Source organism: Tyto alba, unplaced genomic scaffold, assembly GCF_018691265.1.
Source record: "Tyto alba isolate M040663 unplaced genomic scaffold, T.alba_DEE_v4.0 Super-Scaffold_2, whole genome shotgun sequence".
In the NCBI taxonomy this organism is placed as follows: domain Eukaryota; kingdom Metazoa; phylum Chordata; class Aves; order Strigiformes; family Tytonidae; genus Tyto; species Tyto alba.
Genome location: NW_024881282.1, coordinates 18,994,525 through 19,022,077, shown reverse-complemented (window position 1 = coordinate 19,022,077; position 27,553 = coordinate 18,994,525). Strand labels below are relative to the sequence as shown.

Here is a 27,553-nt window from a genome sequence, read left to right as displayed (position 1 = left end):
GTGGAAGTGCATGTTTCTACATTTGAGTCAATTTAGTAATATTTGAATATAAATGAATACAATCTTGATAACTTACCAACAACTGAGCAAAACATAAGTTTTTCTTCAGTCATTTCTTCAAATCTTTCCTTGGCTTCTCTGTTCCACTCCTTTGCCCCTTTATAGGGCCCAATGCAAGCCAGCCTGCACCTTATTGCCTAAAGAATAATTCAAATTATGTATATACTATCACATATAAAGACCATCTCATTACAGCCAAATCACAGGCTTTGCTTTGTGCTCGTGCAGGACAGCAAGGCAGCATGACCACTGATTTAAGATGATTTCCACCCCCCCTGGTGGCAGCTGAGCATGAACCTCAAATTCAGATATCTTCTTGCTGAAATAGAAAGAGCTTACTTCTCATTGCCTCCCTTTATGGTCAGGCATAGAACTGGTGAAGAGATCAGGAAAAATTACTGCAGAGAGGTGATAAAGAAAGCCTTTGTCCTGTTTTGTTTATGATGTAATAACACAGACTCAAAGTATCTAAGATTAACATGACTATACCACTGTAGAGATCTGAAGGGCTAAACAGAGACACACCACAGTACCCATGTCAGAAAATTCCTGCCAAAGTTTTGAAAGGTATTTATTAGGAGACATAAAAGAAGAGACACACAGGAAATCAGGTGAGATGAAGTACTTCAATTGAAAGAATTTTTGTTTAGCATTTTTATTGCAAACTTTGGTGGCTACACTATGGCTCAATTTTAAATTAACTGTGAATGTTATTGTTTCTTCCTTCTTGTTTATTACACCAAATGAAAGAAGAGTAACACAGATGAGGGAAAAGGGAGAGAAAGGAAATAGACAATAGAAATAAGAATGTTTTGTGCAGATATTCACAGGACACAGGCAGTCAGAAATATGAAAATAAGACTGACTGACAGGTTAAATAACCATTAAAAGAAAGGGCTGTGGATGACAAGAACAACATTAAGCACTGCTCATTACAGTCTTGGCCAAGATTTCTGCACCGTCCAAGTCCATTAACGAACTATTAACAGACTGGAAAAAGTTTGACTTCTCTTGTAACAGCCTGATTCAAATCTCTTAAACAATCGACTTACATTTGAGGCAATGCAGTATGAGATCACATGTGAAGACTTACCAATGCTTACATTCAATAGGATAGAGCTGCACAAGCAACCTCACTTCTGATACTCTTAACTTCTGAATGCTTGATTTTGCAATTTTGTGTTCATTCATGTTTCAAAGAATTTTAAATCCTTATTTTTTTTTAAATAGAAAAGATTTGAAACCACAGCAACACATAAGCAGACTCAAGTCTGCTGATTTTTCTATTACTTGCATTAAAGCAAACAGCAACAGGAACTTGTTATTTCTTACACAAACTTCACATGTAAACACCTTGCCAGAGTGTTTCACCATAACCTATATATGACATAAGAATGTTAAAATTTGAGAGTAACTGAGGGGTTCAAGTTTTGTTAGACCATTCCCTAGCGGTCACATACCCATCTGTATCCGTAACTCTTTACCACCTTTTCCTTTATGTTCGAAGTGAGGAAAGCTAGTACTATGTGCTCAAGAGCTGACAAACTTAACAGATTTTTCTGAGGATTTATATTTGGTCAATAACAAGCAATCAGTTGGAACAACAGGATAACACACATCAAAAATCCCAATGCTCTTATTCATTAGCAGCTCTGAAGCATTAAGATACTGCAACAGCAAGAACATTTTGCAATTTTCAGAGTGTTTCCTCTCCCTCGCTGTCAAGAAAGGCTCATTTATTTTGGCTCAAACTTTCCACAGAAACATCTGACCAAAATATTAACAATTATATCCTATTTTCAGTAAAAGATGCTGGCCAACCTTAGTTACAACAATCGCTACTTCTGGTGCCTACAACTACTTAAAAAAACCCTGGTGCCTACAACTGCTTAAAAAATCCCTATCAACATATGAAGTTTTCAAGTTTAACATAATTATGGTTGGCAACCAGAACTATAAAATGAACAGCTGAAGAAAAATAATTATTTTCTACATAGGTACATTTTTTATTTGACAGAAATACTTTGTCTTCTCCTCTCCCACTCAGTTTTTCTCCTTGTCAAATGGGGGAAACTCCTGTAATACCTAAATTAGGAAAACACCAAACTTTAAATGCCATAAAGAAAAAAAAATTTATAAAGACCGTTATTAGATTATCATTTGAAAATCAAAGAATGTAAAAATTAATTCAGTTTACTATGGAGTAAAAGAAGGTATTCGAATTAAACACACACAGTGCTTATACACCTCATCACTGCAAGGTAACATTAGATTTAATTTAAAACTGAATGATATTAAAGAAATTAAGAATTTTCAGTGTGTACCCAAAACATATTAAATAAGTTACATCATAAAGCCATGTGAAAAGGAACTTGCTTAACATTTTATTTACTTCAGAACGTTAACAACCCTCTCTTTCCCCTTCCATCTGCTGAGATTCTATTAATTTTGAGTATTTAATCCAGACAAGCACTAATTTACCTTTTCTGGAAAGCTCAGAAACTCCTTTTCTACTTTGCGTATGTCTTTAAGAGTTAAGTTAGCAACGTTGCCAAAGTCAACGTATTTTACCGTAACTTCTTGACAACTTGGCAGCCCTTCAAGAAAAAGAACCCAAGTTATTAAAACAATAAATGAGTATCTGATATAGGTTAAAGCACAAGAATGTCAGAGCAAAAATCAAATTTACACCATATAATCATAAAATATCACATCTTCAAATGTTCTATAACCCAATTAAAAATCTATATTCTTTAAGAACCAGCTCTTTTGGGTTTGAATTGACAGAGTTAGAATTTTGGTCCCTTTCCATCTAACCCTCTTTATGAAACACTGGCATGTCAAACACAATAGTAGACACAAAAGCATACAGACATGCTACACTGCCCATAAAAGCAACATACAAATCAGCAAAAGTACACCTCCCACCTCCTTCAGAATTACTATGGAGAATTATTAACCCACACTAGTTACACTCAGCGGTTGGCTATAATAGATAAATCTGAAGTTCAAACTGTAATAGTAAGTGAAACATTATTGAAAATAATTATGTAATAGAATTTCAATAATATATACAAAATGAAGTATACTGCTTCTACCTTTTAGAGAAATAGATGTATAAAACACTCCATTAATAGTAAAAGGATATAATATGAATTAGTACTACTGACTTTATGAACCCACCTGTTAGTATAAGAATGCCTAGTAAAAATAATGGCTGTTTGTTACTATTCATACACCACATCTGATTCTGCAATCTAGCCTTAGAATGAAAGAATCAATACTTCACCTATAATCTGTGCTCTGTACCAATTCCCATCTTCTTGCTTTGCAATACAGGCCTGGCCTTCAACTGGGCAGACTATTTCCAAGTTTCTCCCATATTTGTGTTCATATACTTCCTGAATTTTATTTGGAAGAACTGAAGAATCCAGGCTATCTCTCTAAAATAAGAAAAGCAAAACATACACACACTCATCGTATTCTTTTTTTTTTTTTTAAATGGTACTTTTGGTCTTTTAAGGGACATTTTTTCTAGTAATGTACTTCCTAGTCTTCCCCCTCCAAATTAAATGGTGGTTATGAATACGTAAAGTGAATTAGAGAGCCTAGCAATTGTTGAATATTGCCCTGTTCAATCACCACTCTATAAAGTAAAACACTACATACCCACATAGGAATTAACCATGTAACAAAACTGACAAAAAAAAATGTTCACTTTGTGGAATTCTAAGAATTCCTGGAATTAACGAGAATTAATGCAGGATTGTAGGAATTAGTTTCATCTATTAATTCCAGGAATCCCAGAACTGGTAAGAAGTGACAGAAGTGAATGGAAATTGTGGCTTAATGAATGTGAACTGTAAGTAGCTCAACATAAAATGATTGTTCATAGTTTTATTTAAATAGACCTTATTTCTAAACTTACCAACTGTAGATAGAAATCACTTGGACTATTAATGTGACAAACTATGACAGAAATTTCTTCTCCTTCTTGTGGAATCTTAGGTGGACTATACTGCATGACGGTATTATTTTCTAACTGACTGGGAATCTGTGATCTAAACCTAAGGTGAACAAAATGAAATTCTGAATAAATTATGTCAAAATTAATTGAGAAGGAACTATTCCAATATCAAGCTTCCCATAAAAATCACAAAAGGGTCTTACAAAAATAACTTGATTCATGTTTTTATGAATAGCTTGAACCTTCCTTCTTTGCAGTCAACTCCCTCTAATGCTTCTCCCACCACAAATTTAACATATGAAGAAAGATATATGGCAAGTGGCTCCTAGAAAGATTTTGTTATTTGGGATGCAGTAGCAGACATTTAAATTGTTAAAAAAATCCCTTAAGGGTAAAGACTTCATTACATTGACAAAACCTTTCCCTCACTTACTAGAAAAAGCAATTACCTGAGGAGTGCAGATGCAGGAAAAAGTCATCTCCCACTGTTCTCACCACAATTAGTTATTCTCAAATATAAACAAAGGCCTTTCTCTGTGTGCAGCAAAGCAAACTATAATTTCCTACAGATTTGCATCCCATACCACTGTATCCAAACACCAAAATGCTCATGTTGTTCTCCTCCTCCTGCCTCCTCCCCTGGTCCCTCCAAAGCAGCTGTCTTTTGTCCTAAGGCCACCATCAAGCTCCCCTTTATGCCCCATTATTTTTTCTCCTATTCGCTGTGCTATATGCATCACATCATGTGGCTGGTTCAGATGTGCTGACTAGCCTGTCACTGCCTACCAGCCAAATCAAACAGGTACAAGACCGATTTCTATATGTTTTTCTGCCTATGGTAGACACTAAAGGTTTCTCCTTTCACCACCTTGTTATTCAAACTTGTACAGAAATTTTGTTATTTTCTATAATAAAGTTAATTATCTAAATAAAATGCTGACTAGTGCAAATAAGTATGTCACAGTGCTTATTAATGAATGTGAAAAAAAGAAATCAACAGATTTTGCTGAAGATTAATACATCATACATTAATATCAAACACTGCAAAAACAACCTGCTTGGTACACTTCACTTCATAAGCATTATGCTGTTACCATTTATGACATAAGAGCATAAACCGAAGGGCATACCTTGCCAAGTCTAAAAAAACTAATGCATCCTTGAGAGACACTGGCATACTATTGTTTATTTTATTAAATGGAGGTTTCTTCAAATCCACAATGAGAACACCATCCTCTTCTCTATATATGGTCATTAAAACAACTTTACTATTTACCATTCCTAAAAATGTTGTCTTTGCTCCCTTTCCCCAACCTTCACTCTGTTTTAGGAAGAAAGAAAGAGTTACTGAAGATGCCAGAGAATGTTAAAGCAAAAATAGTAATCAAAATTTAAAAAAAAAAAAAAAAAAAAAAAAATAGGCAAGGAAGGGAGCACAGATGCATCTGAACAGATGAAATACCAAACACACTGTTAGACTGACTAGTCCACAGCCAGGACAGCACTAAACACTATTCTTCTATGATGGATTCGTAAGTGTTTTTAACTATATAAAACTGAGCCAGATCAAAGGGTTGCAGTTTCCACCATGTCTCTTTTAAAGATGCAAGATTTCATCCTCTCTGTTCTCAGAAATCAGAATTGTCATACATTGTTTCATCTCATGACTTACATTTCTGCTTTCTCAATTTGTTTGAAAGTTTATTCTTATTTTTTTGTCTTTATACAAAGGTACAATATAGTTTGTTCAATTCCTCTCCACAACATCACTCCTGAAGTTTTATCTACCTTGACAAAGCCTGCCTGAATTTATTTCTCTTGGATCAAATGAATGCATTTCTCATTTGATACTGCAAATTGTGCTTCTTAGGTGTGGAAAAAAATGAAAGCGCACATAAGGAAGGCATTTCACCCACACCTGTGAAAACTGTTCCAGATCTTTCCTATTTAAAGTTATGTCAGAAAACAACAGACTGGTAAGAAAACCCAAACCCAAACTGCATTTATATTTTCAGAAATGCACAGCTGCACTGGACATAGTTCATCCCCATGTGAAAGTGGCAAAAATAAAGCAAGCCTAATAAGTAAGTGAATATTGAATAAAATTATACTGTAATATATGTCATTTTTCTAAGGGAATAAGGGCTGACAGTACTTTATTTGTTGTTATACTGAAGGAGAACAAATAACACTTTTCAATGTGTGGCAAAAAATTTTAAGTAACAAAGGACAATCCCTGAGAAGTTTCTCTTAAAAATACTGAAGCCATTTCTTCTCTGTTTGGATGATTTTTGAAAGTTACTACTTGCATAAAGTTATCAGACAGCCATAAAATATCAGTTCTGTAATTTGTTTTATAAGCTGACAAAGGAACATGTCTTGAGTAAGAGTAGTGAGGCTTAAACCTGAAATATGCATTTGTAAACCCAGAGGCTTTTTAACATAGACTGTTACAAGCTTGTTTCCTTTCCAATGAAAGCAATGCAACCCACCTTTTTACAAGAGATGATTTAACTTTTTTTAAAAAATAAAATGTACCCTGCACTTCTCTCAAGTTCCTCTGTGTTTATATTGGAATAAGATCATTGTAAATTATGTATTTAAGTTCTTTAATATAAATCTTAGGAAAAAAAAAATCTCCTGGAATAGTACAAACAGCTTTTACTTACTGCATTTTTGGGAACAACATCCTTCAGTGAACACCGTACTGCTAAAGGAGGAACAGCTGCAAGTTCTGCCTCAATATGCTGATCAGGCTTCCTTACAAACAAAGAAATGTCATCTGTTTCAATAGTTTGCAGAGTAGCAGGTTCAGGCCTTTCAGCAGGAACATATCTATTATCAGTGGGAATAAAAGCAGTACTAGCTTAAAAGAAAAGCAAGAAAAAACCTAACACCAAAACCCACCAGACTTAAAATAAAGATCATTATTACAATAATTTGCATAACGTCATGTCACTGAAACAAAACTAGAAACTCTCAATTAAATGCATTTTTTTTTTAAACATTGAGGACTTAAGTAATTTCTTTTTGCAATGCACGTTAAACATTTTAACACGTGAAGGCTTCTATACTTGCGCACTTACATACACTGACACTTTTCCTGTTGGAAATACACATGTACAGAATATTAGTGTAATCTGGGCATGTGGTTATCTGCTTGTGTGAAGCTCATGGAGGACCTGTTATTCAAGAGGATCTCTACTAAGAAACAACAGTCAAGGACAACAATTACAGACAAAAACCTCTCTCTGTAAACATACCCTGAGAAAATTATAACTACAGAGCTCCCAACATCAATCAGAAATACTTCCAGCAGCGCAGTATCACAAACTCTGTATCTTACTGGACCACAAGGCTTCCTCTTATTTTTTCTTTTTAGGGGAATTAGTTCAGTAATAGTTCCACGGCACCACATTCCAGTTTCCTTACTCTTAACAAAAGTTATAGCACCTGTACGGAATCAAATCAGAAAAGGAAAGACTAAATTCAGTATTTGTGGGTATTTCACACTGGAAGTATTATTACAGTTCTGCAATAATGTTCCACTGTTGCCTATCTTCCACACAGGTAGTAAAAGTTCTACTGATAAAATAAACACAAAGACATTAAAAACCGTGTCTCAATAACTGCCAGAACTCTTCCCCCTGCATTCATTTACACAGTATCTGTAACATCAGGAGGTGTTTGGCTTGTATTAAGAAGTAAATTCTGTCAAACTTTCTATACCTCCTACTGAAGTGGCAAAAGTTGAGGGCTACTGCATACTTTTTATCAGTTTTCTAAATGTTTTCTAGATGTGAGTTAACACCTTCAACATGCAGGCTAGAAAATAATTTTAATGATTTAGCAATGTAATACCGTCTTTCGTTTTTACTTCCAGAATGGCTAGTATCCAGCTAGTGAACTTTAAAAGAATCATCTATTCACTCAAAGGGAATGTTGCCTGCATGAGAGAAAGTTGATTTACTGAGGTAATGAAAGAACTAGGCTAGTCATTAAAATCATTATACTGAAAAAACTATCAGTTAGCAATTACCACCTAATGCTGGAAAACATTAAGTTTGCAGTCAGGTGTTTCAACTGCTGGTTCCTCTAAGCACTCAATTTGTTGAGGTTGAGAAGGACTGCAACTTTTTCACTTCTACCGTTTCAATTTATATGATTTAATAATAGTCTGCTTTACGGAACAATGTGTACAATGTTTCCCAAAAAGCATTAATTATATATTCCAGAACATATAAGGACTGCTTTACTATGTAAAGGGGTGGAAGGGGGGTGGAGAATAAAAATTAATATTACATTAAGGAAGACATACTGCAATATAGTATTTTAAGCTAATGTAGATATTTAGAAGTTAATAATTTACCTAGTTCCAGAACATCTGAAGGCAAGAGATACGAACTCTTATTACAACAAAACTTGTTCAATTTCTTCTCCAAAAGCCCTGCTTCTTTCTTCTGTGAGTATCTCTGAATATAGAAGTGGCTTGGACTTATAACATGGCTTACAAACACTAGTTCTGTCAAACCTAAGAAGACATAAAACAGGTTATCATGCACTCTTCAAGTGACTCCAACAGGTATTATCAGACATGTGATTAGGTTTAAGCTGCATTGAATATGACATTATCTGAAATAGATTTAACTGGGAAGTCTGCTCACACTTGTTTCAAACTAGTTACTATGTTTGCTTTCTGCTTAAATCAGCTCTTTTCAACTACCTCCCTTATGCTCTCCTGCAGAACAAAAGGCTGTCTTGCTGCTTACAAAGTGCTAGCCTGAATTTAAGTAGATAATTCCAAGTTTGTATTCCCTCTATTTCACACAGATATACAAAGCTTCTAGACAGCAAATTAGAGAGATAAAGACTCCTACATAGAAGAATAGGTATGCTAAGCACTTCTGTACAGTTATTCAGTGATAATACATGAAGGAATGGCCTAAAGCTAGCCAAGAGATGACACTATGTAAGACAGTACTTCAGATTAAGCATCCAAATCCTTTGTACTGCAGGTACCTCTCTTGAACTGGAGATCCAAAATGCCGGTTTCTCTTCCTGAAGCTACTCACCAAAGGTGATGGATGTGTCAGAAGATTTTAGAAGCCCATCAACTCAATTCCTACAAGAGTATTTTACACCACAAAACTTCCTGCAGAGTGGATACCATCACCTAGATCCAGTGACACCTGGGTGACTGATCAGTGCACAGCAAGCAGAGAGATTTGCAGCATCCTAGAGTACTGCCATCTCTGTGCCCACTTCTGGACTACAACTCACTGTGGGCAAAAGAGGGTACAATGGATCTGGCATTTGAAACATTCTGAGCATGTACGCAGGACTGTGCTTAGAAGTTTAGGAAATGCAGTGTCCGGAACAGATGCAAGATTACTCTTGGGCACTTCCTGTGGGAAAGATGGAATCCGAGTAAAAAGGCAGAATGACTCGAAAGATTTCACCTATAGGTACACTGACTCTTCTGGGTCATCCCTGGTCACCATCTCCAATGATGTGGTGAATCAGCCAGCTTGCCTCAAGTAGACCAGGGTTACCAGACACTTCACTAGATCAGCAGAGGCTGATCCCTCCAGCCAGAAACAGTAATGGGAGCTGGGCCAGTTCTGGATCACCAGAGCCAGATGGATCCAGAAGAGATGTCTTTAAGCTGTTTGAGTATGTTCCTTAAACTAAGTGCAAACAAAAAATCCCAACAAACCACAGCTGCCTGAAAAGGATTTGAAAAATATATCAAATACTATTCGTCGAATAACTAACCCTATTAGCAGGAGAGAATGAAAAACTCGTATCAAACTTCAAATTATGCTTCCCATAACCCAAAAAAGATCCAGTACTGTACAAAATACGTATTTTAGCATATTACTGATAAAAGCAATCACACCAGGTAACTCTGATCATTTAATTTCTTAAGATCTTGTTCACCTCATGTATATGTGAGAGATACTCAACCGTCTGCTAAGGCTCAAACGTCACACAATTGTGATAGTTTTGAGGTGTTTATCTCTCCATGCGAATTCTCTGACATCTAGTAAAGGGTGAGCACACACTACACTAACTTCAGTATTGGTATTAGGAGAATTTCTCTGCTAACTATTTATTTCCACAGAATTTGTTACAGACTTAAACTGCTCAAATTCCCCAACATTCTGTCAAGTCCCAATGACAGCAGCCAGTGAATTCACAAGTTACTAGACAGGAAATTGTCAGAGGAAAGTGCATTTATATGACTCTCATTTTTGAAAAAAAAAAAACAAAAACAAAACAAACAACAAAACACAAAGGAAAAAAACCCAAACAAAAGACCCAAATCAAATGAAACAGTGCAATTTCCTTAATCTTTTTCTTCACTTGTTAACTTATTGTGTTATAGATTAAGGCGTATCTTTTTGCACCAGTGCTTCTTCCTCTGTCAACTTCTTAGGTCAGTCTCTTTCTTCCCCAATACTGCAATCTCTACTCTTAAGCTTTTATTACCATTTACACTCAACAATGAACAAAGCTCAAAGCACGGCACAAACTCTGCCTACAGGTTTTTTGAACAAAGTAACTTATTTCCTCAAATTACTCTGTTTTGTATATTTATCTGTCCACTAATAGTTCAGAAAACCATAGATGGAGGGAGAGTAAGATAACAGTTCAAAATTCAGTATATAAACTACTGACATAAGAAATGGGTCCCCCTGTTCACAGCCAACACTGCTACTGTTATGTCAGGTATCTCCCAGTTGTTGAGAAACACTGCCAAGCTTCTGAAAGTTTCTTGGGACTTCCCATATTGCATCTTCCAACTAAGCGGTTTTATGGCAAATCTTAAGATGGTATTGTCTTTACATTACCAAGAAGAGCAGAGTAGGGAGTATTTTTGCTGAGCAAAAGTCCTGGTGCTAAGAATGACATCTGCACTGTAAGCACCTCCCAGACTAGTTTTAACTGGAAGGAAATCAGCCCATGTGTCCCAAGACTGCCCCTACATGTGAGCGAATACACGCTAACTAGGTATGGTCAGGAGATCTGCTGCCTACTACATTCCTGATCCCAACTAGAATGCTAACATATGTGTCCAACTCTAACAAACTCCAGTGTTTGCTCTCAGTGCTTAGAGGATGGTCCCTTCTAGTAAACTAAACTATTTCCCAGATAGGAACACCACTAACCAGCTCTGCATTGAAGAAGTGCTTCCTTTGTGAAGACTTTCTTCCTCTGTTGATCAGCATGACATTCTGTGGGAAACTCTGTTTATTGTTTTAGGAGAAAAGTTGAATGAATTATTTTAGTTAAGTATTTGTACATATGTAGGAAAGCAGCAAACAGTACAGAGAAATTACAGGTATTGTAGGGGTACTGCAAAGGCAAAAATTCTCATATCCGATGTGGCTGAAACAGATGCACACACAGGGACTATGTGCATGTGGCCAGCCCACGTTAATTCCAAGATTACAAAACTACCACTAAAATTCTTAGATTCAACACATGCAAAATTCATATAACACTGCAGTCTGAAGGAATTTTTTTTTCGACAAGTATTTTGTGAAGTCCACTGTGATTCTGGAATACGCTATTTTAGACAGTCATGCCCAAGCTCTGAAATTTACTTCAACTTGATCACAGCTATATGCTACAATTGCTATCACATACCACCCTTACTTACCCTCTCCCACATCCTCCCTAAGCATTATTGATCATAGGGATTTTGTAGGCATTTGTGGACACAGAACACTCTGATGTTAAGCATCTTAATTATGCTGTAGGACACATCTATCTACTCCTCCCTAATATCTAATTGGAATTTACATGTTCCAACTTGTTCTTCAACAAGTGCCTTCAGCCTATCCCTGAGCACCTCCTGGACACCAGCTTGGTAGGTTCTGCTGGACTCGCTCCATTATGACAGTGACTTTCAGTACTGCTGGGTCCAAAACTGGACGCAGTACTCCAGATTCAGTCTCACAAGAGCCTAGCAGAGGGGAAGGATTTCTTCCTGGACCTGTTAGCTACACTCTTACTAATACAGTCCAGGGAAAATCTGACAAGCTGAGGAACCTAATTGTTATTGCCAGTTAATGTAGGACAACACCCTCGGAGAAGATTCAGGAAGCCAAGGGAACTGCCAGAAATGCATTCTCCAAGAGCCAATGTCAGAAACTCTGAGGGAGACCGTAATAACTAAGAGTCAATGACAATCATTCAGGCCAACACAAGCACTTGTGACTCTTCTTTGAGAGAACTCGTGAGAAAGTTTTCACTAAGCTAAGCTGAAGGTGGACAAAAAAGAAACGATGTTAGCTCAAAGGAAGATAAAGTGAAATACAGACATCATTGAAGAATTCATATGAGCCGAGTACAACTACAAACAAAACATAATACAAACCACATAAATAACATCATGCTTGACAATAGAACATTGAAAGCATCAGGTATTAAGAAACCTACTTTCCAGCTCCTCTTCAAATATTTCTTCTATTATGACATCAGGGCTGGATGGAGACTTGTGTAGAGCAGGAATACTCTCATGATGTATCATATGAAGTGTTTCTTGTGCTTGAGTATTTTTCACTTCTTTGTGAACATCAAGATTATTTGCAAGAGCCTTTATTTTACTTTCTCTAAGTGCTGGAAACATATTCTCTACAGATGACTGAGTACTGCTGCCTGGCATGTCTTCTTTGTCATCAGGGATAGGAGTATGTTGTCCATTATCTTCACTGTATCTGGGAAAACATTTATTTGGAGACAAATCAATATAATCCAGTCTGTTTTCAGAAAAACACACAAGTCAAAGCATAGGTTTTGTTAAGAATGCATCACTATGCTAAGAAAACACCCCATAAAAGCTGTTTGAAATAAACTGCGTTATGCTTTTTAATACCAAGACAACAAAAACGGTAACATGATTTCTGAAACCTAAAAGGGATTGTCACAGAAATGGCACGTATTCTTGGGCACAGCTAAGTACAAGACCTACCCCTGCTTCAATCATCAGAGACCACAGGTACAAATAAAAATTATTCGAAAAAGATATTAATAATGTGATAGATAGTTCATGTTAAAAACAAAAGGCATATCAGATGCTTTTGTACTAACAATTACTCTTCACTGTAATCTGCAGAATTTTCAAATATTACAGTATGCAATAAGCCTTATTTAACATAACTAGTGCTAACTACAACAGCCCTAACAGCAACTCCATTCCATTTTCTCATTTTTGTCAAAGACTGCAGGGAAAAATAAATAAAGGGGACTAATAAAATAAAAGGAATTGTTATTTTAAAAATAAGAGTTTTTTTCTTGTTGAACTTTATCTTAAGTAACTTATTCTGGCATTTGACACAATCAGTACTTAGACTGAAGTGGAAATACTGTAAAATTCAGTATTTGCTATTGATTTCAGAGATTTATTTACACTTACATGAAGTAATTTTCATATGCTGAAACAATAAATGACTCTACTACACGTACTATGAGCATGTAGACATGGTGTTTAGGGACATGGTTTAGTGGTGGACTTGGCAGTGTTACATTTATGGTTGGACTAAATGATCTTAAAGGTCTTTTCCAACCAAAATGATTATGTGATTCTACGATTGTATCTTTAAATGCCAACCAAAGCTGAAAAGCACACAGCATAAAAAAAAAAAAAATCTTGATAACTTAAGTGATACAGTGAAACAAAGGTGGGTGAAACACAAGTAAAACTGAAATGTCAGGAAGTCTAACAGGATTAACTGGGATGCTGACTGAAATATCAGCATCTGAAGTTTTGCTTTGTTCCATTATACTCCTATAAACACATGAGGTTATACATTTTTTTTTTTTTTATTTTCAAATTTATTCTCCAGTAAATATTTAACTATTAGAAGAAGAGGTAAATTATTGTCCCTATCCCTTCTATTAAAAAAATACTTACTGCGTTGTTGTTCCCCATTCAATTTTGCCCAAATTTTTTAAGAAAGCTGTAATCTCATCAGTGTTTAGGAAGAATCTTGAGAGAAGAGGAGAAACATTACCGAAGGTGAAATGAATACCTAAATCATTCTGACAGTTTGATAACACATTATTTTTCAGCACAGTATTTGTGGAGGGGCAAAACAAGAGACTAATTACTTATTCCTGTTTAATTCTGCCACTCCTATGAACAACAGATTTGGTTGCTTATTTATCCTCACATTCATTCTTAAAAACTCCTTTGCCTTTCACTCTCATGGACAGAGTATTCCAACATTCACTGCGTTTTCACACCTATACCCACTTCAGAATAAATTATGCTGCACAAAGAATTCTCCAACAGCCCTGAAGAACAAAACTGTAACCGAAAATGTGTATTCTTTTTGTTCTGCTTATTGTTACAGTAATAAACAACTGTTTATTTTACTGATGAAATCTAGCAAAATTGTTTTAAGCACTTTTCCAGTTAGGCTAACAGACTTGTAAACATAGCCTCATTCAATCAAATCTTTAGTTTTGCTGTCCAGTTATAATGAACACTGTGAAAAGTGAAGTGTTAGCAGTATTGAACAGCCCTTCTTCTTCCCCCTTGTCTCTTCAGGAACATATTTACTTCTTGTTCTATGGTATTTATATTTAGAAAATGTGCCTTAACTACTATGCCCCTCCTAGTTGTGATTTTTTCACTTTTGGAGTGGTACTAGCATGCAAGGCCTTTATACTCAACCTTCATCAGATCTCCTTTTTCCCCCGTTTTGTTCAAGTTCTTAAAAGGTCTTGCAATGCAAACAAATTTGATGTTGTCACATTTTAGCGTTCTTTTAGGTTGGGAGAGTTCGTCATTGTGCATTTAAATAGGCTTCTCTGAAACTCTCATTCACCACTGACATAATCTTCAAAATAGGCCCTACCTACCAGGTCACTAGTTTACTAAATGATGATTTTAAAGATTCCTTTATCCATATTCTAATGACGCAACTAACTTATGACAGGAGGAACTGTAAGTTTTGCCAAGCTTTGGAACAGGCTGCCCAGGGAGTGGTAGAGTCACCACCCCTGGAGGCACTTGACTGAGAGAAATGGGGTTGTTTAGCCTGAAGAAGGTTCTGGGTAAACATTATTGTGGCCTTTCAGTATTTAAAGTCAGCTTATAAGAAATATGGGAGCAGACCTTTTAGCAGGGCCTGTAGTGACTGGAGAAGGGGTAATGGCTTTAAACTAAAAGAGGGTAGATTCTGATTAGATATAAGGAAGAAATGTTTTACCATGAGGGTGGTGAAACATTGGAACAGGTTGTCCAAAGAGGTGGTAGATGTCACATCCCTGGAAACATTAAAGGTCAGGCAAAACTGGGCTCTGAGCAACCTGATCCAGTTGAAGATGTGCCTGCGTATTGCAGGGCGGTTGGACTAGATGACCTTTAAAAGTCCCTTGCAATCCAAACCATTCTATGATTCTGTGATTTAAAAGACGTGTAGACTTGGTACTTAGGGACATGGTTTGGTTGTGGACTTGGTAGTGGTAGGTTAACAGTTGGACTGGGTCTTTTCCAACCTAAATGACTCTCTAATTTTTCACACTTTGCCTGCAAGTAATCAACTTTGAGCTTCATTCCTCTGTGCCAGTCAGAATCTGATGGCACACAATCACTCCAATTCCCAGAGTGGTTCCATGTCCTGAAACATAATGAGATCTCTAAGATGTTCCAACCTAACACCATCTTTGTCCTGTCCCTCCTTCATTGTTCCTGCATTTGGCCTTCATGCACTACAATTATAGTACTCTGACCAGCCTCATGACCAAACTGCATAAGGTCAGCTGTACCACAGCTATGACATTTTCTCACACATTTCTGGTATAGAAACCATATTTGTCACTTCCAATGAAGGCAACATGGTAACTGGGATTTTCCACAAATTTCTTCTTAGACATCAGTGCCCCAAAAATCATTTAAGTCTTTCCTGAAGGTGAGAAACTGATTAATTAAAGAAAAAACAACCAACCAAAAAAAACCACAACCAACCAAACCAAACCAAAAATGCGCCATTCTTTCCCCAATTATTTCTATTTGGAAGGAGAGAAGTTTAGAAGTGGCAGAAGTCTGTCAAGAATTTTTTAAATGCATATATATTTGTTTACACAGCAGCAAATTGTATGTGCTTTCTCCCTGATGCCTCAGATGAAGGCTAGAGCGCATTGTTAGTAATGAGTTTATATACATCAGGAAAATCCAACTGAAGCAGCTTGATTTCTGCTGTTTAACTATTATATGTACAGTTTTTGTAATTAAGATAACCAGGGCTTCCATGTACCTCCCAATACCTCCCGGTCCACTCATTTACCTTGGAGGTATTTTTTTCTTCAAACTATTCACTCTTGAGAGCTCAGCCTCAACTGGCAACTTTAAATTATAAATAACCTGAAATTAAGTAGTACAGTTTTAGCTTGTGTTATACAAAAAACAGATTATACAGGCACCTATTATCTACAACATAATAAAACCAGAGTATGACATCTTTAATGCTGCAGAAAAAACCCAAGAGTTTACTCATTAACAACCAATTCTCAATTATATCTTCTTACATTGCTAAGACCTAATGTTTGGGGATTTTGTAATGTTAGCATGTGAACAGAAGCAGCATTCAGATTTTCCTTTTGTATGAACATCTACTGGGAAGCTGACTTCTAAGTAAGAAGGTAGGCCTATAGGAGGACAGTGGCAGGTGCCAGCTCCCAAAAGTCACACTGGGCAAGATAGAGGCAAGAGACAGAAGAAATGAGGGATCAGAATTCTTTTCTGGATCAGATGAGAAAGACAAAGTTTCTTCATATGGGAATTGAGAACTGCATGCAGGGAACAAGACAGCATAAAAATCATACTACTTCAAAGAATGACAAAACCAGTTATTAATTATTTTTCTCAAAATAAGAACTACAAAGTCTCCAAATTAATTAACTGGGTAGCATATTTAGAAAGAGCAGAGAAAGCTAGTTTATATACATCTCATTTTAAATATTCAAACGTGGAACTCACTGCCACTGAATACGAATACATAATGTACATATGCACATACACATACACACTGACACAAGCATTATGAAAACATTCAAGGAAGTTACACAAGCTTATGAGACAACGAGGTTATGTTTATTCAGTGCAATGACCCTGTTGTATCCTACCCATTATAAAATCCTTAACCTCTCACTTTGTAAACTCACTAAATGCCCAGGTTCTTACATTCTTCCTCCAAGCACCTTTTCCAGTCTCTTGTCAGAGACAGGAGACTTCACAGGATAGACCTTTGGTCTGATTCAGCATGGCAGGTAGTGTGGGTTTCTATGAACAGCAGATATGATGGGGAGGAAGAATGGAAGTAAAGACCTGGGACCAAGAGGACCAGGAGAGCATGGCTATTAGTTCTGGAGTATTTCAGTGAGAGGGTTGGAGAGCTCTGGAACGGGAAAATCTTGAGACACTTCTCCCGTGCTGAAAATGCTGCCCTTTCACTGAACAATACTCTGTCACAGTTTTCCTGTCCTCCCCCTCCATTTGCTGTTTCAGAGAGCACGCTCTTCAAGGCAAGGACCATCTTTTTTGTTTCACACCAGCCACCAGACCCTAATTTGTGACAAAAACCAAATATAAACTCTGTGTGTGTGCAGAGGTGGGGTAAGAATAAATTACTGCAAAAATCTCGATATTTAAGTCAGCAAACTGAAAGATGGATCACAGAAACTTTCAATCCCAATTTGAATATACTCATTAAAAATAAATTATTTCATAGTGCAAGAAAGTAGCTACCTGAGTGAGATCACAATAGGTTCTTACAGAAGGTGTAATTTTTAATTCATTTGCAATCCTAATTGTACCAATCAGGTCCTTTTTCTTTTCTTCAATGACTTCCTTAGCTTTTGCAATACCAGCACTGTAGCTGTTGATGCTCTTTGCTAATTCTGCACATAGTTTCCTTTTCCTGTATTAAAAACATTACTTTTCAGAATTTAATAAGCACTCAGACATACAAATTCAAACCTCAACTGTAACACACCATTGCCAGTTATACCACAATACACAGTGGATACATCTTACACAGAAATAAAATTTTCCTCAAACAGTGAAAAGAGAAAAGCATAAAAAACCCACTTAATAACTGGAAGAACCACAAAAGAGTTCTCACTGAAAAGCCTCTTTGTTTGGAGAAACACTTTTTTTTTATTGAATGCTTAAAGCACTCTCCCATTCAAGCCTTCTGGTACTTCCATACACATCCAACTTAAAACTAAACAGTTGGATTTTACAATTCAGCCCATCGTCAGATCCCCCTCTCACAGGCTCTTCTGCAACATTAAGCTTTGATACTGCTCACCCCCTTAAATCTGAAGATACAAGTATTTCTGAAAAGAAAGAAATTAAGTGTCCTTGGGCTTCTATCAGCTTGAAAACATGCAGAAAGTAAATTTTTAAAAAAGTTATTCTTGCTGTTAAATTCATCACCCACTAATGGTAGTATCAAAAACCCCTCAAATTGAGCCATTTCATAAAATGAGCACCATTAAGATTAAGCTTCTTTTTTTAAAGATCAGAAGCTGCATAAACTAGTGTTTTCCAACCACGCAAACCAGCTCCAAGATGTCACTATCACAGTGAAAAAATATTGCACAAAAATTAAATACGGGTATTATAAAATACTGCTACAAGGAAGACTGAATTTTTATTTAGAATTCTTTTATCTGAATTAGAAACAGCTTTATGAAAATAACTCATCCCCGCCATTCCTCAAAACAGATTAGTACCTTGAAAGGAGAGAAGTAGTAAGTTCATCAAATGTTCTATCTGCAGTTTCTACAACTTTGTCTCCTTCCTGCTTAATTTTCAATTCCAAGTATTTCAGTATCTGTTTTGTTCAGTATTAAATAAACATGCATTTATTATTTCAATATTATTATTATATTATCACATTACTTTTTTTAAAAAATTCAAAACAGAATAGAAGCAATGAACAGTGAGACACTAATCAATACTCCAGCGGAAAGAGTGACACTAAACTACTTAAGAATGACACTTAAACCAATTATAGCTCATTAAATCCCTTTGTTTGCTCTAACTCCTAGTAAGATCGCACTGTCTGGATGCTCATGTCAACAGAAGTCTTTAGATCTATGAGGTAAGAAACTCAAATATCTTGGGCCCACTGTCTCACTTTGACACTCTAATATAGCACCATACACAGGTAACTAGCATGCTGAGATTTCTACTTTTTTTTTTTTTTAAACCTTATTGTGGGCATAAAGGAAAAAAATAAAGCTCCTTCCTCTGGCTAAGCATCAGTTTTGTCTCCATAATTGCATTTAATGAAGAAACTATGGAAAAAAAGCTTATCAATGCAACACTGCTTCAGCAATTCTCCGTCTTTGAGAAGCTGTTGGAAGACCACAGTTGTATGCATGAGTTATTATATTAGAGCTGCTGAAATGGTAAGTTTTTACAAGATGCCATTAGTACATGAATTAAGTATTCAACATAACTTTGCTTAACTGACAAATTGGCCACTGCAATGAGGTAAGTTAGAAAGCGAATAGAAAACAGGTTTTAAGGACACTTCATGTCATTCTTACTAGAATGAATTTGCTTTAAGCTTTTGGATCATTAAACACTTCTATGACTGGGTATCTTAGAATACATGTGAAATGTAAATAAATCATAAAGACAAAACTGCAAGCTTTTCCACAGCACATTGAACCTAAGTTCAAGTTTAAATAAAATAATTATCACTGAAGAAGTTCATAGGTTACTCAGCAAAACCTATACACAGCATTATCCACTATTTTAGGATTCTTCCTGTATTTGTACTATGTATAAAAAAGCATTATTTGATTTACATGTTTTACATATTGTGTCTGTTAAAATTAATACTTCTGCTGCCCACATAATTTCTTTTCCACCTTTAAACCAGAAAGAGGCACATGAAAACTAAAAAGCATAGTTGGTAAAGCAACAAATGCTGAATTTTATCCTGTTCCAACGAAACACAAGCTTAGTACTTAAAAACTGGTTTATATATGGTTCTGCTAAATATATGGATTGACCTATTAAGTTACACATAGGCTCATGTACTCCTTTACAGACTACTCTTGTAGTCTGTAAACTCCAGACTGTTCCTTGGAATCTGAAGCTATATATTCAGAGAAACATTTGAAGGACAAAAGAGATGTCAAAACAAATGCAGTAAACCCACATTTAAATAGCATGTTAATGTGTGACTACTCATAACAAAAAACTTCAATCAAGGATAGGATTTAAGATTTCATTATTTAACTTATTTTCACCCACCTCATCTGCATCATGTAAGTGGCTGAGATTACAAATAGCTACGCACAAAGCTGCATCAATCTCTTCCATAGTGTTGCTGTCCTGGGAAAAGATTTGACAATGAATATAAAATTGCTTGTGTAACTAGAAGGTAAGATGGACTATACTAATTTGCCATTTTTACAAACAGGCACTTGATGTGGGTGACTAATGATCTATGTAAGGCTCTGAGCAGCTCTATAGCTGCAAACAGGCCCAAAATACTTAGCTCACCTGAATCATGCTGAGAACATTTATATTGCAGTATTTTTGAAACACGGATTCTAAATGTGTTTGTTAAATACATGCAATTTATTTGCACACACACATAACACACAAAAACTAAATGAGAAGACAGTATGTGAAGGAAAAGCAAAGTTACGTTACTAATACAGAGCAAAGAAAACATGGAAGATTGAAGACTGGGAACACTGCATCCTAGAAAAAAGTAAAATATTTAGGAATGTCATTTGGGGAAAACAAAAATTTAAAAAGTGTAGTAAGTTTCTGGTTTTATGCTGATCCAAGAAAAGACAATAAAATACTTGCATTTGAATCGGCACAGAAGCGTCTTATTTTGTCACCGGCACTACTAAAGCTAGTGTGAGAGTACTGGTTAGAGTGCTGGTATTTTGCTAAAAGCAAAATGAGAACATCATCAACTGGGGATGACTGAAAACGTCAGGGATGGTGCTGTGTAAGCCTGTCACTATTAGGCAACCAGCTCACATTGCCAAAATCCAACTTAACCAATATGCAAACATCTCCAGTTTCTAAAGGGCTCCCCACTAGTGTTAAGGGGAAGAAACACAAACTACAGAGAAATTAAAGCTTAGAGTTCAAATACCTGAAATAGTTCTGCCTCTGACCAGACACTGGTGTAACTGAAAGGAAGTGCTGCCCATAATCTGGGAGAGACCTGTTACTCACACACATCATTATGGAGTTTATTAAAAACGTTTATTGTCACCTTCATCTCTAGAACAATTTTCCAATCAGTACATCTGAACATCTCAAAACAATTATGTCTCCTTCCAAGGAGCAGAAAAAGGGAAGGAAACCCTCCTCCTATTATGACTTGGATGTTAACTGTGTTAGGAACACTTCTCCATGACAACTATTCCCACTCTATTTTGAGCAGATGGAAGGAGACATAATAGGTAAAAATGTCATGGAATGGTATTGATCCCTCTGCTTTGTTGTTCTCATTATGATCAATGACGCAGTAGTAAAAATCCTTCCAAAACTCAAAAGGCATGGATATACTCATTCAGTGATGTAAGAAATGATACTGCCACAGATGTAGTAATCAACCACAAAATAAAGGAGTCTGAAAAAAAAAACTTAAAAAACAAAAGTAAGTAGCAGTTAGGCTAGAATCTCAATAAACAAGGGTTTTCACATGAGCTCATTCTCAGCAACTTTCTCCAAAGACAGAAAATATTCTGTCAAGAGGTGACTACCATGAAAATATTACTTACGACCTCAAACTCAAGATACTCAGATAACCTCAGGCTATTTCCTTTAATACTTTGTCAACAGTAATGTATTTAAGATAACATGATACAGCATTATTTCAAACAAACTTTAAAAAAAAATGTTCAGAAAAGGAAACCATGCTCAAACTTTAATGTGCACTATAACAAAACTACCTGAGAAGCCAAGACAGATATTTGCAACTTATGATTCCTTCAAGATAACTGTACAGGACAATCTCCCTAGAAGAAAACAGGACTGGCACAAGATGCACCTCATTTCTGTTTTATTCTGTCATTTAAAATACACACAAGATCAGTTTTCCTGGCTTAAAACTTCACAAACCTCATCCAGAAAGATGAGGCTGAAAAACTTAACAGAATGTTTTCACGAGAGATCCATTTGTCCAAAACCTTGTTGCCTTGAATGACCACTGTAAGGATGCATTGCATGAACCTTGCAGCTGTCTGAAATTTAAAAAGAAATAAAAAAGCCCCAAACCCAAATACTGTGAAGCCTTGGGTGTCTTTTAAGAAAAACTAAATTCAAAATACATAGTTTCACAGCCAGCTGAATACGCCAGTCTGCCTCAGCTATGATCTGGTTAGGCTTGAGTTGCATTCATTTTGCCGGGTTAGTTCACTCACACTGTAGCTGCACAGTGATTCTACCGTAAGACGGAATAATAGTACGTAAGTATTAAGGCTGCAGGTTTTTGTGTTTTAAGAAGTGCAGTATTAACTATGCATATACAAAAATCATGAGTGAGAACGTAAGGAAATTTCCTATTAACACACCATTTCTGCTAATGGAGTTAGAGCCCATTTATCCCTTACCTCACCATTTGACGAAACAGGGTGCTGAACATTTTTCTCTTCAGTATTGTGACTGAAGGGCCTGAAAAATAAAACTTTAAGGAAAAAAACCTACGCGTTTTATATAAGATATCAAACTTTCCACAAATATTTTAGACGCACTTTGAGTACTTCAAAATCTATCATTAAACACACTTATTTTTGAAACAGTAGAATTCACACTGTGATACACTACAGGTACCTCATTTTTCAAGAAGTTTTCTGTCTACTAGAAACATCTTAAAATTCACCTTTAGTAATTATTTTTCATCTGACAGTTTTGGCAGGGCTGAACAAAACCTTAGTAAGTGGTAGTGATTTTTATCCCCAGTTAGAGTAAAATGCATGACTATTAATATTCCAGTATTAGTTTTTCATTTGTTGCCCAAATATTTTACATATAACATCAGATATTGATTAGACTGTTAAAATCTTTACAATCCATGACAGATTATATTAAAACTATCTACTGACAACCTGTTAGGAAAGCTCTTAAATTCTGTTGTATGGTTACCCATGCCTGCTCTTCTGCAAAGTACACATAGATCTCAACAGCTGACAAGACTCTCATGAAACCAGTCTGTATAAACCAGCCTAATTCCAGGAAGGAAGCACTGTGTTGTTCTTCCTGTGCTCAGTTTGTTGTTTCTGATGAACTGTGAGAGGACTTGGAGAACACTGATGGAGTATGACATTCATACATGAAACCTTGAGTTTCTATTTCACTTTGGGCAAGGTTAGCAATGCGCATTACATGAGCCAATCTTGGAAGACAAATTACCTATACCTCCCTTACAGAGCACATCTGTATAGAACAGATCCCTTATGCAACAGATCTGTAAGAATTACGTGAGCCTATTCTCATTTGTATCAACATGATACAAATGCAATGGCGGGGGGGGAAAGACACACACTTTTAGACTTCCTTCAAGTTCCCATAGCCTAGACAAATAAGCAAGTGAACGTAATTTAGATATGACAATACCACAGAACATTGCTGGCATCTAATCTTTACAGCTGTGATCTGTTATCTAAGCAGAAGGTGCAACGGGAGCAGCAGGGGGGTGGGAGGAAAGAGGCACTTCAATGACGAGGTAGGTCCCTCCTACCACAGCCTGGCATTCCAGCATTTCTCTACCCTCCCTGTGAACCCTTATCACAGAGTTACCACAGTGCTTCAACCTTTCAGTTCCAAACATTTTCAAGCCAAACCAGTCTGTTTCTTGTTGCCTTGCAATGAAATGTTACTTGTACTCATGTGTCAAGCATGTTGTGTTCTCACAGTACTAAACACCACATCAGCAAAGTTTAAAGAATAGAAAAAAGGAAAAAAAAAAAAAAAAAAAAAAAAAAATCAGCCCACAAAAAATGGATGGAAGTGCTTGCTCAGTCAAGTCCTCTCCTAGTATGGCATCTAAACACACAAAGAACAGTTAAGTTAATAAATACTTACCCTGCTAGCCTTTGTGAGCAGCCACCACACAGCCCAGGTTTAAAATCAGTTTTGGTCTAAATTAAAAGGAAAAAAGGAAAGCAAGTTCAAATCCAGCATTAAGCCCAAATCCCAGTAAAAAAATGCTCTAATAAGCCTGTTTGCACCTTCAGTATCTGCCCGCCTCCTCCATTTCAACTACACCAAGCTTCGTTGGATTGAGAGGTGTGAATAGCCACCAGTGTATTGTGGTATATGAAAAGTGTTCCTAGTAAAACAAACGCTGATTTCATGTTTACTCTTATTATTTTTCCCACTACTATGCAAAACTTCTAACATATATTACTGACCTTGATTACAACTTATTTTTCCATAAAGCTTAATGACAGGGCTTAATTTCAAATAATTGACTTACCTGTATTTTGCAATAAAAGCTAAATCTGGATTTCATAACAGAAAAAAACAGAATGGCCACTCTTTTACATAAATTTAAAAAAGCACTTATTTTTTTGTCCAAAATAATAGATTTCTGTGAAACAAATGGCATTAGCATGTCATAATACAGAAAAGATTCACAAGCAAAATATTTTTTTTTTAAATACAGAAATGCATTCCTAAATTATGCACTATCATGCAAAGCGACATGCTTTTTTCAAAAAAGTCTTTTAAGACCTCTTCTTTGTGAGCTGACAGGGAATGAGATTTTTTTTTTTTAAAAAAAAAAAAAGCCCAGAACATATGCACCAGTTGATTTCCTGCACATTATGTGCAGATGAGAGGATGGAATGTAGCTGGCAATATGGGGCACTAATGTAAACTGTAAAAATAAACCTTCCTTAATCCAGATTTTTGACATCAGGTGTGCGCTACACAGCTACACTGCATAATGAGAAACGCTACTGAAGACACGCTGGAGAGTAGGTGGTTCTGAAGTGCTGGCCCTTACCTCAGAGGGGACCTGAGCTTGCTTTAATCACTTTCAATGAAAAGGGAAAAGATCCTGTAGTATCACCACTTCAGAACACCACAGTGACTACTGAACAAAAAGTTTTAGATCAACTTACTTCTGTAGATGAGTAACCAAAAAAATCAGCATCTTCATCCTTTACATCCTCATGCAGTGCTGTAAAAGCAAACACAGGAAACATCCGACTCTGAATGTTGTTAACTGTAGGACATTTTAATCAATGAGACAAACAGAATACATGATCACCGGAGCAGTCTTCTAGATAGCATTCAAGTCAGCTGGGATTTGGACACTGACTTTTGTAATGACAGAATCTGAAAGCTAGGAACAGAAGTCCAGATAAATAGATATGAAAGTTATCTGGGGATCACAAAAACTTACTTACATTTAATGATTAGGGCATTATCTGCATGATTAGCTATATTACGTCGCTGCTACATTCAGAACAGGATAAACACATGAAAGGGAAGGTGAAAAGGCAAAAGAAAACACACGTGCAAAATCTGTACCTGTAGTACAGGAAAAAAAATTGTTTCATAAAGCATACAAAAATACTGGGTACTCAACATAATTTCACAACCCTTGGAAAAATGATACCAGAGCAGAAAATCCCAGAAAAAAAATAGGTTTCTTTTAAAACAAACTTTTCAGTAGCTTTGTCAAGAAAAACAGCAGGAGGAGCAGAGAAAGGTATTGATTGTTCTTGCTAAGCACTGGAAATACAGTAAATAAACAATGCGTTAATCAAATCTGGCAGCCCATCTATTGTCTTTAACAGACCATATAAAATATAAATTAACAGTGAATACAGCACACCACAAAATTGCTGGAGATAAAAAGATCCAAAAGCCTTACCTTTCTCAGTCATAGCTTTTAACACATGACACAAATCACTGTTTCTCTGATATGGTTCTGTAAAATCTTCTTCTAGTATCTTAAGACATTGCCTTGAGAAGTAAAAAGTAAAGGTTTAGTATCATTAGATATGAACCAAACAGGAGTTCTGACTTCCAGCTCTCTTAGAACTAAACTTACCAACTTTTACCAAATGACTTTATGACAAAGAAGGTGCAATTAATGAAAAACACACCACACACAAAAATTGTTGCCTTCTTTTAACTTGAGGAGAAACAATTATCTCTACAATACTAAATTAATTGTCAATAAAAGTGGTACTAGAGTTTTTAGGTATGCTGCATTTAGCTTATTAGAACCAGCATTGTATACTGTATAAACTTATATAATCTATTTTAATCACATTCATTCTATAGTTGTTTAAAACCACATTGAATAGATCAACAGTGGTTTATTTGCTTGTAAAATATACATACACATCAATACAAGACATTGGTAGCCTAATAACTCAGTATGACAGCATCCCAAGGTGCATTTAAAATGTCTTTTTCCCTGAACCCATTCCAAATCCTAAAATGTTCCATAAACTGCATGCTTTACATACACGAGACATAAAAATGGACTCATTTGCAACACTGCTGAATACAAAATTATTTTCTACCATTCTTCAATACTATTTCCTCATAATTACATTATCAGGACTTAAAAATACTAAATCCACCAGAGTAATCTCAAAACTCATGTACCTTATAACTTTCATTTTTCTTCTAAGTTCTTCATTACTGTCATCGACCAGGGAGAATTCTTTCTTACTACTCATGATGGTGCCCGACTGAAAAAAAAAAAAGGGGGACAAATTTTCTGCAATATACACATTTAATCAGTTGAGCCAACGCTACAGATTACTTTTCATCACTTTGCAAAGAGTAAAATTAAAGACACAAAATTCATATAAAACATACACTTATCTTTTCCTTGAAAAGCAAGTGTTTTGAATGCAACAAAACGCTGGCCTTTTTATAACCTTACCACTACCAGACAGAGCAAGAGACACCACCACAAGTGTTCAAACCTTCTTCCTGACCACACACCCTCTCAATATTAATGTCTCTTTTCTGCACTATCTCAGTAGTGTAGGTTGATGCCCTGCCTGCAATAAACCACGTATACTGACCCAACCTTCACCTCCCCACACCCTTTTTTTTAAAAAAAAAAAAAACAAAACAAAAAAACTACTCGACAAGCGAGGTGCTTTTTCCTCCCGACCGGCGCCCAGAGCACCACTGCCGCTGCAAGATGCCACGAGGCCGCCGGCGAAGAGGCTGGAGCAAGGACATACCGAGGCCGCCGGGGACGGGACAGCAGGAGCCGGGCTGCCCTCAGCACGAAGACAGGCCGCGGCGCCCACCGCGCGCCAACCCAGCTACCCCAACCGCCAATCACCGAGCGCTGCGTCAGCCCTTCGTCCCCTCGCAGCCAATCACGGCGGGGCGGGAGGGGGAGGGCGGTGGTTGCGGCGGCACGCGCGGGCAGCATTCGCCGCCATGTTGGCGCCCTGAGGTGCGGCCGGGCCACCGCGGCAGGCGAGGCGCTGGCTGGCCTGATCCCTCCTCGCGTCTGCTGGGAGGCCACA

The 27,553-nt window shown here is 36.6% G+C and overlaps 1 protein-coding gene across 1 annotated transcript in view; it reads right to left on the bottom strand.

Annotated features, from left to right (window-relative positions):
• Positions 1-26,740, bottom strand: part of RNF17 (ring finger protein 17) — a 54,192-nt gene extending 27,452 nt beyond the window's left edge. Inside the window, exons 1-20 of the mRNA XM_042793429.1 lie at positions 26,667-26,740; positions 25,921-26,012; positions 25,163-25,221; positions 24,120-24,175; positions 22,610-22,709; positions 20,319-20,399; positions 18,782-18,882; positions 17,790-17,961; positions 16,330-16,406; positions 13,950-14,024; positions 12,476-12,747; positions 11,200-11,277; positions 8,397-8,558; positions 7,291-7,480; positions 6,697-6,862; positions 5,158-5,348; positions 3,985-4,127; positions 3,350-3,499; positions 2,542-2,657; positions 77-197 (exon numbers count right to left, since the gene is read on the bottom strand). Of these exons, the coding sequence (XP_042649363.1) occupies positions 77-197; positions 2,542-2,657; positions 3,350-3,499; positions 3,985-4,127; positions 5,158-5,348; positions 6,697-6,862; positions 7,291-7,480; positions 8,397-8,558; positions 11,200-11,277; positions 12,476-12,747; positions 13,950-14,024; positions 16,330-16,406; positions 17,790-17,961; positions 18,782-18,882; positions 20,319-20,399; positions 22,610-22,709; positions 24,120-24,175; positions 25,163-25,221; positions 25,921-26,012; positions 26,667-26,740 (2,476 nt within the window). The remainder of the gene's footprint in view (positions 1-76; positions 198-2,541; positions 2,658-3,349; positions 3,500-3,984; positions 4,128-5,157; positions 5,349-6,696; positions 6,863-7,290; positions 7,481-8,396; positions 8,559-11,199; positions 11,278-12,475; positions 12,748-13,949; positions 14,025-16,329; positions 16,407-17,789; positions 17,962-18,781; positions 18,883-20,318; positions 20,400-22,609; positions 22,710-24,119; positions 24,176-25,162; positions 25,222-25,920; positions 26,013-26,666) is intronic.
• Positions 26,741-27,553: the final 813 nt, after the last annotated feature.